At 43.9% G+C, this 14,431-nt stretch overlaps 1 protein-coding gene across 3 annotated transcripts; it reads left to right on the forward strand.

The window, feature by feature from the left end:
• The first annotated feature begins 2,381 nt into the window (after positions 1-2,381).
• Positions 2,382-14,263, forward strand: ankrd24 (ankyrin repeat domain 24). Of its 3 annotated transcripts, XM_053846030.1 has the most exons (23): positions 2,382-2,431; positions 2,530-2,581; positions 4,504-4,634; positions 5,064-5,152; positions 5,222-5,286; positions 5,354-5,411; positions 5,494-5,564; positions 5,621-5,727; positions 5,897-6,069; positions 7,044-7,066; positions 7,263-7,355; positions 7,485-7,595; positions 7,660-7,779; positions 9,469-9,598; positions 9,698-9,870; positions 9,984-10,126; positions 10,198-10,904; positions 11,735-12,045; positions 12,140-12,373; positions 12,568-12,744; positions 12,820-12,981; positions 13,871-13,936; positions 14,063-14,263. In XM_053846030.1, the coding sequence occupies exons 2-23, from the start codon at positions 2,546-2,548 to the stop codon at positions 14,129-14,131; spliced, it is 3,249 nt and encodes a 1,082-aa protein (XP_053702005.1). In that variant the 5' UTR covers positions 2,382-2,431; positions 2,530-2,545; the 3' UTR covers positions 14,132-14,263. The 3 variants fall into 3 exon arrangements, with proteins under 3 accessions (XP_053702005.1, XP_053701996.1, XP_053702014.1); XM_053846021.1 differs by lacking the exon at positions 2,382-2,431 and having other exon boundaries at positions 2,433-2,581; XM_053846039.1 differs by lacking the exon at positions 2,382-2,431 and having other exon boundaries at positions 2,433-2,581; positions 12,577-12,744.
• Positions 14,264-14,431: the final 168 nt, after the last annotated feature.

The raw sequence follows: 14,431 nt of genomic DNA on the forward strand, positions 1-14,431 counted from the left end.
AGTACCAATGAACCCCCAGATCGTGGGTTGCAGTATGTTCTCAAAACTAAAAAGAACGTAAACACTACCTCTATGTCATTAGCACGAGTAAGGAAAGTAAGAAATGGATTTCCACTGTCGGTGCTGCCATTTCCAAAGAACAGAGAGAGGAATCAGTTGAGGAACTTCCAGTTGAGCAAAGTCCATGAGCTGATCCAGGACCAGGTGGAGAGATTACATCTTGGCCTTATATCAAACCTCATTTCGAAAAGAGAAACAGTGCTATTTACACATCCCTGCTGCTATATCTCTGATGGCATTTTCATTATATTGAGAAAAATGTCTTTTTGTGAATTTTGACCTATCTATGCAAAATCTTTTTAGTGATAATTATTTGGAAGTTTCAGTCAAAAGGTGATGTTATTCATTCGTCCACACTCAACTCACCCTTGCATAACAAGTATCCTTTCTAGATTCCGTTGATCTCGTAACAGAACCGCCAATGCTTCCTGTGATTAAACAGCAGCATTATTAAGACATGCGGTCTGTCTCCTCAGATTAAATGGGTACACAGTGGGTGCACCGTCTCTTGGTCCCCCATTATACGCGGGGCGGTGTAGTAAATTGGATTGTGTGCTACAGTGGCTCTGACCAATGAGGGCTATGAATGCTTCTTTCTTTACGACACTCATGAGCTCACTTTCTCCCAGAAGCGGGAGAATGGATGAGGTCACTGAGCTGGAATCCTCCCCCAACGCCATCAACACGATGCCATCAAGTCCTTTACATCTTCCTTACTTTGCTTACTCAGCTGGCTGGGCTTCAGACTCAGAAGAAGGTCATGACAAAAAATAGTGAAGTTGATAAAAAGGACTGGAGGAGGGCAACACTGCATATACTGCAACTGTGTTAAGCAATGTTGAACACAAGAGTATAATCCTATGGGTCTAGTATGCACACAATCATTTTTTTTAAATTGAAAATACAAAAGCAATGGATTTATTGTAAACATAACCCAGTTGTAAACAAAGGACATCAGAGAGAAATATTTGAAGAGCAATCATTATCACACTAAAACCCGAGACTGTAGCCACTACCTTGGCAAAGGCTGCACAACAGTCACCCAACAATCATAACCCCACCCGTATCATGTTCATGCAACACTCCGACCAAAGTTCCAAAATAGTCTCTTGCGTAACTGGCTCTTAGCGATAGCTTTCAGTCAACTCTGGGAGTGTTCAACTGCAGCATCCCCCTTGCAGACTAAAGCCATTTAAAGCAACAGATGGAGAACACATCGACGGACTGCTGTGTTTTATGCATGCTGACATGTACTATAGCAGCAGTGACAGGTCTCACTGAGTCTATTTCTGTGAAGCACCAACTCACTACACTACAGTGTGGGTCACGACTCATGTGGATGTTGGTAAGATGTCATCTGAACAGCCATCTTGAACTAACTGAAAGTAAGCATTGCAAAACAACGGTTTAAACTACGGCAACATTAACAATTAATGATACCTTCAGCTGCTATTTAGGAGGTGATATTACAGGCATTTGCATTACTTTTACGAACACTTTAGAAGACATCTGAAGCTTAGGAGAAGACTGAAGTTCTATAATTGTTGTACTGAAAGTTTTGAATGGGAATCCCACACATCTCAAGCGAGGTCATGATGGAGCAAAAACCAGCATTCATGATGTGGACATATCACTCTGCACAGTTTCGTTCAGTCAGTCAGCGACATCAACAATTTACGACGTGAATGAATCTTCGTTTGAAATTGTTGTCGATGGACTTCCGTCCATGAACTTCTTCATCTCGTTGAATAGAGTGAAAAATGAGTCTGGAGGTTTTTTGCTTGCTTTTACTGCCCCCATTCGGCGATATACGCACTGTACAGGAGAAGCACTGGAAAGGACCAGTAGAAATACAAGAAATACTGACTCATATACAAATGCTTGGGTTTATTTTTGTCACGCAAAACACGCTCGCTTATTAATAAGGAGGGAGTAAAACGTGATATTTTGTCTGCTATAACAAACACGAGAACACAACAGGTTAAACATCTTACTTGGAACGTCTCACATCAAAAATAAAATGATTTTAAACGGTCGTGTTCAAAATTAAGCCACACTAACCGAAAAACGTCACCAAAGCTTCCGGGTAAACTTCAGAAATATTTTTGACAAAATTAAGTAGACATTTAAAAAAATGTGTCTTATATCTTAGCGTTGCCATATTTTGTGAATTCAATGTCACTTTCGGTAGACTGTAAAATTCCTACATTTATCAAGCGAACGCGCAGCCGTCGTGTCAATCAGAAGATGGCGTGGCATGTCAATGCGATTTCTGATTGGTTTGTTTCATAAGAAGGCGGGACTGTGGTGCACCGGATCTGGAGTGTGTTGCTGATGGGACAGAAGAAACTCTCATCCGGAGAAGACACAGGTGACGGCTCGTTTCTTTTGTCACTAAATACCAGGCCAACAGTTCCGACCTTACAGGAAACTAAACATCAGTCAAGTCATTTAATATTTTTTCTCCAGAGTGAAACAGGCAAGCATGAAGAGTCTGAAAGCAAAGTTTAAAAAGAATGAGGTAAGTTAAGCTTTTTCCACTATAGATAAAGGAAGCGTTAACGTTGATCCTATAATGTGTTGCATATAGCTTTACGTATAGAGTGTAACACATGTTGCTGCCGGTGAGAGTGGGAGGCTGGGGGTGGTGGTGGGATTCAGTGTCACAGCAGCAGGAGAGCAGTCTCCAGACTATAAGCAGCGATCTCAGGTATCTTTTAATAATTCACTCGTGTGTGCGTACACACACACACACACACACACACACACACACACACACACACACACACACACACACACACACACACACACACACACACACACACACACACACACACACTTCCCTGCTGTTGTCTACCTGCTTGAACTTAATAAAGTGGACCCCAAAAGCCTTTGTTATCAAAGGACTCATCATATTTCAGGAGACATGGTCATGTCTTGAGAGTGTGGCCTCAACTTAATCCAGTTCCGGTGCAGTGTGGAGTTGTTTTTTTTTAACTTTCCCTTTCTTGTCACCAAGAAGCCGTTACATGGCAGTGGGACGTCCCACGAAACAGAAGAAATTGATGTATTGGGATCACATGTCATGACACGATAAAATAATTGGGAAAGGAGGTTCAATTAATGAGTCTGAAGGACAGATATATTGTATTGATTGGTCATTTTCTGTGGCCAAACAGTAAGTGTGATGAGAATAATATAGCATGATGGGTGAAAATACTATTATTTAAATTAGTAGCATGAGTAATGAAAAAAAAAATTACATCTGCGTACAGTATCAATCACCAAATGTCATTTTAATTAACTTTTAAAATGTGATTTTGAAAGTACAAACATGAGTTCCATGTCCACATTTGCAGTATGTGAATATAGAATGTAAAAAGCGGTGTTTGATATTGAAATGAAAAGATATGAATGAAAAAAAGAGACAACCACGGCTCCTTCACTCCTCAAAATAACTCTTTTGTTGTCAGCCTAATTTGGGAGCGACTCTGCTCCACTTTGCTTTGTCTTTTTGGTGAATAAAATGTCCTGTTTTCGTTCTTGTGCTTACTTGCTGTGCTCCCTCGTACCTGTAAATGAGCCCTTGAGCGGTGCCAGCTTTATTTCCCTCTTTCTGCTGAGTCCTCACATCACTGCTGTCTGACTGCAGAGAGATCTATGACTTCACTGAGCTGTAGCTGCAGGAGCTCACTAAAACCAAGTGAGAGAAAAAGAAGGCCTCGACGTAGGAAAGGCTGAAATGATTTATCTGGCTGAAGAAAGGAGGGCAGTAAGGAAAGGGGTGGAGTTTTTTCGGTGTTCCTTCTGCCAGCGGGGGTGAGAGGACGTGAAGAGAGTCGCAGTGCTAGTTTAAAATTAGGTGTAGTTAATGGTGACTATTAGTCTTAGCAAGGTATTACGGTAAAAAAAGGGTTTATTATTCTCACATTATATAAGGTGGCATCGCTGCGAATGGTTCTGTGTCATGGATCCTCAGCAGCCTGTTTTTAGCCTGATGAAGCACTTCTTTCCTTGCCTCAGCCTGCTGCCGCTGCCTGTATGTATCCTTCATCAATTGTCCGAAATATATTACGTGACAGGAGAGCGTTTAGCCGTGCAGCCATGTGTGTCGTCAATGATATTTTCGTCATTGCAAGGAATACAATCTCTATCTCATGTCAGTCAAGTCATCTGAAAAAGTGCTACTGTTATGGGGCTGTGCCAACTGAGTTGATATATGTTATTGTCAAATAAAATTGCAAGAAAAATAAATATAAAGTAAAGGCATTCTCTGCAGCTTATGACTGTCACGAAATATTGGCCACAGAAAGTCCATTTTGATTTTGAAAATTATTTTAATGTAAAGGGCATGGTTTTCCAAAAAAGTCAGCCATGATGTGTAAAGCGTATTTATAATATTGAAAACATATGGTGAGCTTTCGTCCAATCTCATGCCCACAGAGTCAGGACTGGAGTAAGAGTGATGACAGGCTCATGCAGGCGGTGGAGCAAAATGACCCCGATAAAGTTTCGGCTCTCATCGTCAAGAAAGGTCTCTGCCCCACCAAGCTGGATGCTGAGGGAAAGTCTGCGTAAGTTACTGCTGCTTCATGCCAAAATAAGTCTCTGGAAGTAACTTGAAATCGCTCCATCAATATTGTGGCTCCACAAGTACTTTTAAGTTTTTAAAAAATTTATTAAAAATAGTTTAATGTATTAATAATGTTTACTACCCCCTTGTTTTTATTCTGATTTATTTTGCTTATTTTTATTTTATTCACTTATATTTATTTTTGACTTATTTTATTTGCTGTTAATATGGTTTTTAAAAAGAATTACTTTAACTTCTGTGGGTGTTTTTCTCCTGTCGAATGTGTGATAATATCTATGCCATGATGCTGGTAGTTACTGTATTTCGCATTTATAATAGTAGAAAAATAAGAAATGATTCCCAGGAAAATAAGCTAGAAAGGTACACCCGAGGAAGTCGAGTAAAGAATGTGAGTTTTCTTGTTTTGCAGCTTCCATCTCAGTGTGTCTCGAGGGCGAATAGATTGTTTGGAGGTCATCATCACTCATGGGGCTGACATTAATGTCACAGACGGAGCTGGTATATTTCAATCAAGAATAATTTTATTGCTAAATTTAATGTCCTAAAAGCAACATTATCACTTTTCAGGTCTCAGTGCTCTTCATCTGGCTGCCAAATATGGACAGAACGAATGTTTAAAGAGACTCCTACAGGTAAACAGAGGACATGAATCAGTCGAGTACCGTGAGACACGTCATTTCAGAGATGGGTTCTTGACAGGAGCGGTTAGTGGTGGACTGCAGGGACAGTATTGCGCGGACACCCCTCCATCATGCAGGTGACGACTGCACTCCACTGTATCATTTGTTCTGTATAAAGTCATTCAGGTTTTTGACATGATTCATTGTTTTTATCTGTAGCCATTAGCGGCTGTCTGTCCTGCACTGAGATTCTGTGGGATTTCAAAGCTGATCTGGACCTCCAGGATGAGGTAAGTGTAATGCATTTGTATGAAAGGACAGGTTTTATTTTGCCATGCTTCTCTAGGAAGGGTCGACGCCCCTGATTCTCGCAGCCCAAATGAGCAGAGTGGAATTGTGCGTCTTCCTTTTGGGGCGTGGAGCCAATGCAAATATACAGGACAACCAGGGCAGGTAGATATCAACAGTTCCCATTCACCTCAGTAGTCCTAGTATGAAAAGTTGTCATTGATGAATTGATGCAGCCTTTTGTTGAAAACCAAAGTAGCAAGTTACATATTCCTGCTTGTTATCACTAAAATTCCAACAGTGAACAGTTGAACAATTTGTTTGCTGTTGTGAGGTCGGCCCTGATGCTGGCGTGTGAGAGTGACAGTGGGGAGACGGTGGAAGTCCTCCTGAGGGGCAGCGCCAACACACAACTGGCTGATGCGCTCGGACACAAAGCTAAAGACTACAGCACTGCGACTGGCAACCAGTACATTTTAAACATGCTGCAGAACGGAGCACCACCAGGTATGACCCACGTGGCTTGCTGGAGGCTGTTAGGATGGATTTTTTTCGAGACAGGATGTTTATTATTCCTTAGTAATTTTTGTATGTATTTTATTGAAACATTATTTTACTATATTATGTAAGTTCTTATTATTTCTTGTCGCTATGGTGGAGGCTATGCGTTCTTATCATCTGTTTTGTAAGCCAAGGGAGACATATACTTCCCATGATTTCAAAAATGCTGGGAAAGTGTACTCACAGCACTATACTACAAGTCCCATAATGCACAGAGGCTGTCTTAGCTAAAGCTTTCAGTGACTGAGTTTGACTCCTCTGGGCTTTACCATCCATTCTTGGAACCATATTGATGTTTAAAGGGGTCAAACTACACTGCGTTTCCTCCACCAATTTTTCACCGTCATTGAACTGTCAGTCTTTGTGTTAGAAAAACAACTCAAAAAGAAATGAGTAGATTTCATTTACTATCTGTATCATGCGTCTTGTGTAAGATGTAGCATGACCAACACTCTTGCTTGGTTTCTACTGGTTTTTGCGAGCAAATTCTGGAACTCTTAGATCCCCCTGCTGTGTCATTGAGCTCATCAGAATTTAACTATTAATGGTATTGATATTTGAAATGCTGAAAAACGTGTCTATTTATATTGACAAAATAAATGTGGGACGTGCCCCACATATATTTCATGTTGCAGTCAAGTTTGTTCACAGAATTGCTTCTGCACACGGTAAGTTGTAGCTACATCAAGAGCAGGAAGTGATTTTCAATTAGGTTTTCCTCTTCACGTTTTCTGGATATCGAACTTCTGTCTGGACGTTTCAAACTGAAAATGTCATTGAAGAGATGTGAAGCTGGATTGTGCGTATTTGATTTATAATGGTGTTTCTGACATAAACAAGAGGATTGTTGTGTACCAAAGATGACGGTTACCTCCAGCTTCAAATGTTCATGTTTTGACTCTTCCTGCATGCATACCCAGTCTCTGAGAACCCAGATGAGGAGGTAATATTGCATTGGTTTTGTTCTCACTATCTGCCAGTTCATAGTCCACTTCAGCTGATTTTATTGCGCATGAGCTCATTGTTTGTGTGCTCAGATGTCGTTGCCGGCGTTGGTTGTCGTGCCTTTTGTTTTCTTGGTTTTCTTTTTGGTTAAGTTTTGCGTGACTCCTGCTCGTCTGACCCGTTCCCTCATGCAGAGCGCCAAAATCCCCTCAAGCACTTCATCAGTGCAAGGGGGGACGACACCTCGCAAGCGAAAAGCCCCACCACCACCGCGCTCCCCCTTACAGGTACCAGATGTCAGACAGCTAGCTTCGCTTTCATTGAGTCAACATTTGCTTGCGGCCGTGTATTTACAGCTTCCAAACAACTCAAAACTTAAAGGTTGATGTTTCCAGCTATACTCTCCGTCCCTCCAGGGTTTAGCACCAACACCTCTGCCTCGCAGTCCGGCTCCACCTGGCCAGTCTCCAGAGCCCCTCACTCGCTCTCCATCCCCACAACCTGCAGATGCACAGCAGCCAGCTCAGGTGTGAACCTTCAAACCATCGCCCATGGTATTTATTTCTCATTCTTTTGGGTTTCCTGTTGCAGGTGGAGGATGAGGAAGTGTTTGAAGAGATTCGGAAGCTCCGTCTTGAAAGGGGGCGACTTCTTCAAAAGATTAAAGCCTTGGAGCAGCAGCAGCACAGTGCCACTGCTGCCTTGGAGGAGGTACTGCAAATGAACTTATACATTTCAGATCATGGAGCAGAAATATGCTTGCCGATATTACTTGGAATAATGGAGGGCGGCTTCTCCACTTTAAAGTATAAGTAGGTTAGTAGATTGTTGATCCCACTCAGAAGTACATTTTAGTGATGATTTTTTTCCATGAAAAATCTCAGGCCCACCAAGTCATTTTGAGTGGCCCATAAGAGGCCATTTTGAGGTGCAGATGATGTGGAGGAAGTTCAGCTTGTAGTTTCACGGCTAAACTTTAGACCATTTCAGCGAGGGAAAAAAATTGAAGGAATGCTAGCACATACAAACACACAAGACTTGTGATGATGATGATGATGATGATGAATGCTTTATTGTCATTGTACCACTAGTAGTAAAAACGAAATAGAACTCCCGTCCGACAAGACGTAAGATACAAGACATAACAGGGAGGACAGAAATAACGATCATAGTGAGAATAGAGAACACAAGGCAGGAGGAGGGAGAATAAAACAACTCCCAAACTAGGCTCCTGTGAGTGGGGGCGCAGTGTGGGTTTTGGAAAAAGAACACCTCAGAACATGAGCACATTGAAGACACAACAACAGAACTCAAGGACTGCACATATGGGAGGGGAGATGGCATTTGGGATGGGAGGACTCCCAGTGCAGATATTGGGAGGGTAGCCGCTGCCTTACAGGCGCCGCCATTTTTCTGCTCTGCGAGGGAGGCACAGTGGGGGCCAAAGAAGGCGTTGAAGACAAGGGTGAGAGTCAGTGATGGGAATGGAGGCGGGGGCGGAGGGACTTGTCTACAAAACGTCCAGGAGAGTTGAGCGACCGTGGGAGGCCGGTTGTATCTGGGAGCCAATGAAGATAACAACTTGTTTTGAGTCAGGCTGATGCTGGAATTTTCCATCTCCCCTTGAGTCTCTCTGAGTGTCCTGGTGGCTTGTTCCAATATGTCTGCATTCAATGGCCAGATTCAGCCAAGCCGAGCTGACAGCTTCTCCACGTTGTTATCCACTTTGTGAAGGTGCTCAGAAATTGCCTCCAGCTTGCGGCTGAGCTCACCTATCGCTTGAGTCTGAGTGCTGGCAGCCGTGCACAATCCCTCAGTCATGACCAGCAGCTTCTCCATGGCCACATATGCTGCCAACGGTTTCCGAACTTAGCGATAGAACAGGTAGCCGCTTAGACCAATTAGCAGGAAACCTGTTATCATAAATCCAATTATGAACACGTCTTCAACATCCTCCACGGAAAGGATCGACAGGCACACGATCCTCCACTTCTCCCAGGAGTCCATCATGTATCCAGCTGCAAACGTTCCGGCAGGGCAGGCGGGCTCTCCTTCACCCATTTTCTTTGTGGAGAAAATTTGGTCAATTGCGTAATCCATAATTTTAGATTTGGCGAGGATTGCAGTAAGAGGCTCAGAGATAGCTCAGACGTGGACCGCACAAGACAAAGAGCAGAAGCAGGGGAGATCGGGTCAGGAGGGAGCAAAAGAAAAAGCCTCCGCCTTCTTCTGATTCTGCTCCCGAAGCAACAACGACATTCATAAGTTGTGGGAATTTGACATATTTTAGTTATAGTATAATTATTAACACTAACAGCATTATGAATAATAATTGTATAAAAATAAGGAGATTTTTTTTTGCAAAAACAACTTCCCACCCTTCTTTGTTCCCCTGTTTAGTTGACTCAATTGAAGCGGCGTCTTGATGAGGCAGAAGCAGAGCGTGACAAACTCCTGGAAGAGCTGAAAGGTTATAATGGCATTGGAGCAAGTGACTCTGAAGACTTAGACGAGATGTTGGACTTCCCAGGTATATAAGTGGTAGGAGAATGTTGTCTTGCACTTGACCACAAACCATGTCTCATCAGGACGTCTCTTTTTGTGTTTCTTAACTGAACATCCTTTCTAGAGAAGCTGCTCGCTAAACACTCCAGAACCTCTGCAGCTGGAGATGAGGCTTCATCTCAGGAGGAGTCAGCAAGTTCTTCTCCAGTTCCTCCAAACTCTGCAACTGTGGTTGAGTTGCTCAAAAAGATAGATGAGCTGGCCTCACAGAACTCTGAACTTGTTCTTAAAGTGCAGGTAATATAAATCCTGAAGTCACGAAGTGTTGCTGGAGTTACTTGAGGGTGTTTGTGTCTAAGCTAAGACAGCAGGCGCAGACATTCACTAACCATATCTTTACACCTGGATAGATGATGGAGATGTTTGAAAAGGATGACACAGACATGCAGAGCTCCTGTCCAGACTCTGTCCCTCTGGCTCAGTATGAAACCATCAGGCAGGAGTTGGTGACTCTACAGGAACGGTTCTCTCAGATGAAGACTTCTGAAGAGAGGTGCGGTTGTTTTTTAAAACCTCTACATTTATATTTAACAAACTGTGCTGCCATGTGTCTTCACTCTACAGGGGTGTAGAGAAGTCAGAGGAGGGAGAGGGCGAGCACTCCCTGAGGGCGAAAGTGAGAGGGCTTCAGGAACAGTTGGCCTCCTCCCAGGCTGAGCTGGAGCAACTGAGGGAGCAAATGCGCCTGGGCGTGCTTTCAGTGGAGTGTGGCGAGGCGGATTCTATTCTAACAGGTGTCGGGTCGGGCTCTGAGGCCCTGAACCAGGAGGCCATGCAGCTGAGGGTGAGGGTGACGGAGCTGGAGGAGGAGCTTGCCAAGAGATCGGACAAGGACACAATCAAACAGCTGACACAGAGAGTAGAGGAACTTCAAGCTGCACTGGCACAGAAAGGAGAAGTAGCAGAGGAATCACAAACGGTGAACAGTCTTCGGAAAAAGGTGGCTGATCTAGAGTCAGCCCTGGCTGAGAGCAAAGGAGGAGGACCAGCAACTTTGGGAGATGGAGATCAGGTCAACAGACTTCAGGAGCGCGTGCGGGAGCTGGAGGGGGAGCTGAGGAAGAGAGTGCCCCGCTCAGACCTGGAGGAGGTGCAGGCAACTCTGAGTGTGCAGTGTGAGCAGCTGGCCAGAGAGAGGGCAGAGGTCTCTAGGAGACTCAACGATGCTCTCCTCGAGCTGGAGAGACTCCGTCCTCCCTTGCACGGCGATGAGGAAGATGAGGAGGAAGAAACTGAACACTCTGAAAGCTCAGAGCCTTCTGTCACATCAGGTGAGAGCTTTGCAGTGACTACAACATAGTTCCGGGAGCCATTATCTCAGGTCAACATGGGTTCACTGACTGCACTTTTGAAATGTAGAGAAAAAAACAGATAGGTAGATGAACCATGCAACTGAATGTTGTCTTTATTTCCATTTATATTTATGGCAGCACTGATGAGGTCCACTATTGCTGCGCAGCCTGTTTTTATATAGAACTGTTCAGGACATTGTAACTGTGTATACACACACGCATTCGCGCGCACACACACACGTACACTCAATGAGGAAGTCCAGCTGTGTGGAGGTCCAAATGCGGAATCGGTTTAAGGACCTTTACTGAGAGGACAGATCAGGAAAATCCAGTCAAGTCAGACATAAATATAAATATGAAAATAAAATCCTAAAAAAGCTTACAAAATTAAATTCTTTAAACAACATGGGGAACTTTGAGTTCACAGTTAAAACACAGGCCAGTAGTTGATTGATGGTGGTGGAGGAGGCTATTTCGCCCGAAAACAAATATGGTGGCAGAGCGACAGATCCATGAATAATTTCAGTGAAATCAATGACCCTTTTCATGGACATTATCATGGCACCTGAAAAACAGGGTCTCCAGTTTCTGTGTTTCAGTTTAGGGGATGCATTTGTTGTCTTCAGTGTTCTACACAAACTGTCCTACAATTCTAATTTAAATAGTTCAAACATTTTCCAAACTCCAGTTGCAGTGCATACAGCGTCATTTAGGTCTCACACTGCCACTGTATCACTTGTGCACTGGTGGAAATTCGTCAAATGCGAATATTAATTTGCTTGTTGCATTTCTTCTCTTTGCCTGATCAGATCCACGCACCTTGGCGGCGCTCAGAGCCGAGCTGGAGGTGGCGAGACAGGAAGCTGCTCAGGCTCTGGACTGTGTGTGTGCAGAGCGCGAAGGTCGGGCTCAGGACGCGCTGGAACTGAAGGACGCAGTGCCTCTTTCCAAACACAAGGAGGCACTGTCTGCTGTGTCGGAGCAGTTGGCGCAGACTCTGCAAGAGCTCCAGCAGGAGAGGACGCTCCGGGCTCAGGCGGAGGAGGAGGCGGCCAGGATAGGGGCTAAACTGCAGTCCATGACTGACGCTGTGTCTAGAGAGGAGCACGAGAAGATGAAGGTAGGAGGACTAGTTTGGTTTCATGGTTCGCACTTGTTATATCATGAAGTTAGTTATAAAGACTGTAAGTGTGAGATGTGCTTCATCCCCACAGGAAGAGTTGCAGCATTCCCTGCAGGCCAGTGAGAAAAGTGCAGCAGCAGCTCAGGAGGTTTTGGCAGAGAAGGAGTTGGAGCTGAGAGAACTCAAGTCCCAAAAGGCTGCTGAACAAGGTCTGATCTCCAAAGAGGACCATGAGGCTCTGCGTCTCTCCATGCAGGGGGAAGTCAATGCCATGGCAGCACGGCTCAACGATCTGACGCGCAAGCACGAGAAGACATGCACAGAGGTGTGTGCGTGTGTGTGTGTGTGTGTGTGTGTGTGTGTGTGTGTGTGTGTGTGTGTGTGTGTATAATAATACTTATAATAATAGCCTTGAATGACAGATGCTTATATAAAGCACATACTTAAAATAGAAAAAAAGACACAGGATTTCTATACCCCAAGTTTTCTCATGATATGCAACTGTTTATTCTGGGCAAGGTGTTCCAGGTCCAGAGGGAGGCACTGTTTAACAAGAGCGAGCGACAGGTTGCTGAGTCCCAGCTGGCCACTGTGAAGCAGCAGTTAGCAGATCTACAGACCCAATCAAAACACATCCAGGAGCTTCACAATAACGTCCAGGAGTCTCAGGGTCTAGTCAAGGAGAAAGACCGCAAGGTGAGGTGTCTGCTTCAGCCACAACCTGTGAGATTTTCAGTAAAGGACCTTTACTAAATTAAACTGTTTGTGCAGATAACTGAACTCTCTAAGGAAGTGTTTCGGCTGAAGGAGGCGCTGGGAGCTCTGTCACCACCGCTGGGACTCTCCTCATCGCCCCCATCTGGCCACCTTGGAAACCCTGGACAGCAGGTGGCGCTGCAAAACAGGATCGCTATTCTCACCCAGCAGCTGCAGGTCAGGAAGAAGTCAGACTTGCATCACACAATTAGCTGCGGTTGACGGTCAGAGCTGCACAGCCGTGCGCTAACATCTTATACAGCAGGATTTGTTTTCATTGCTAAATACACACTGTATATACTGTTTCATTTTTTATCTCATCTTTTATGTCGGTACAATTCAGTGTTTATTAATGTAAACAACTGACATATATATCCACTAAATGTAATCTGCTTATTGAGGTTTTTTCCTAAATACTGTATCACGCTGTATATTAACAACGGCCAAACATTTTAAACTTCAAAAGTAACTTAAGCTATTTCGTGTAGTAAGCTGATGAAGTGAGCTGTGATTCCACAGTTCAACTATGTCTAGTTATTTGTCTTGAGCTTCTTTTGAGAAGGAGTCACTCTTTTGATCATAAACCTTCTACGTGCTGGAGTCCTCTTTCTGCAGTTTCCCTGGAGTTTCTATAGCAGCATGTTCAATGACACAAGGAGCCATTGGTGTTTAACAAGTTTATCACTGCTGTTGTGACTCAGAATGCTGCGTGAGCACCTGCTCCCATGAGGTTCTGACCCTGGAAGCTTTGCAGGAGTTGTACAGAAAACCCTGTCAACAAGAAATGGTGGTCAAAACTATTGTCGACCACTTTGTGTAAACAGGGGGTTGAGCTGACTGAGGCAGCCGCTTCACCATGTATACATTCTTTAAAAAGGAGGGTCTCAGTCTTTGTAGTGGGCTCACTGTGCTTTCCTTCGCACACAAAAACACTTCAGATTAGATTAGCTGTCCTTCAACCAGGCACATTAAGACAAATTCCTCGATGTTTGTTGCCAATTGCACAATTCCATGAACACAGTGAATTGACTTTGCGGTCACTTTTCCTCTCTTTGGTGTTTTTCAGGATTGGGAGCGAAAGCACAAGCAAGTGGTGACTGTTTACCGTTCCCACCTGCTGGCAGCTGTGCAGGTCTGTTTTTTTCAGGCACTGTTTTTGTATACAGGCATTTATTTGAAGTAGTCGAACAACTAAATATACATTTTGAAAAAGAAAACACTTTTTGGACTCACAAAGATTTTGTGTGCTGCTGTACAGGGTCGCATGGATGAGGAGGTGCAGGGGCTGCTGCTTCAGATCCTGAGGATGACTCAGCAGGGACAGTGATCACATGAGTCTGGTTGTTTCAGCGTTGAGCAATGATAATGGGATGTTGCCGCATGTGAACACTATTTCAAGCATTGATGAACTCGTGCCTTGATATTAGAGATCCTGGTGTATGACAATACTTTTTTTTAATCATGCTTTGATAATAAAATCAAAACCAAACTGCTGTGATGCTTTTCTTATTCACTGTTTTATGCTATTGACTGAGCACACAGAAGCAGAGCTGCACAGTCCCTCCCTTCTATTTTTGGATGATGGAAATCTGAATCCATGCTGGAACAGCTGGGACTCGGATACACA

Source organism: Synchiropus splendidus, chromosome 1, assembly GCF_027744825.2.
Source record: "Synchiropus splendidus isolate RoL2022-P1 chromosome 1, RoL_Sspl_1.0, whole genome shotgun sequence".
Taxonomy (NCBI): Eukaryota; Metazoa; Chordata; class Actinopteri; order Syngnathiformes; family Callionymidae; genus Synchiropus; species Synchiropus splendidus.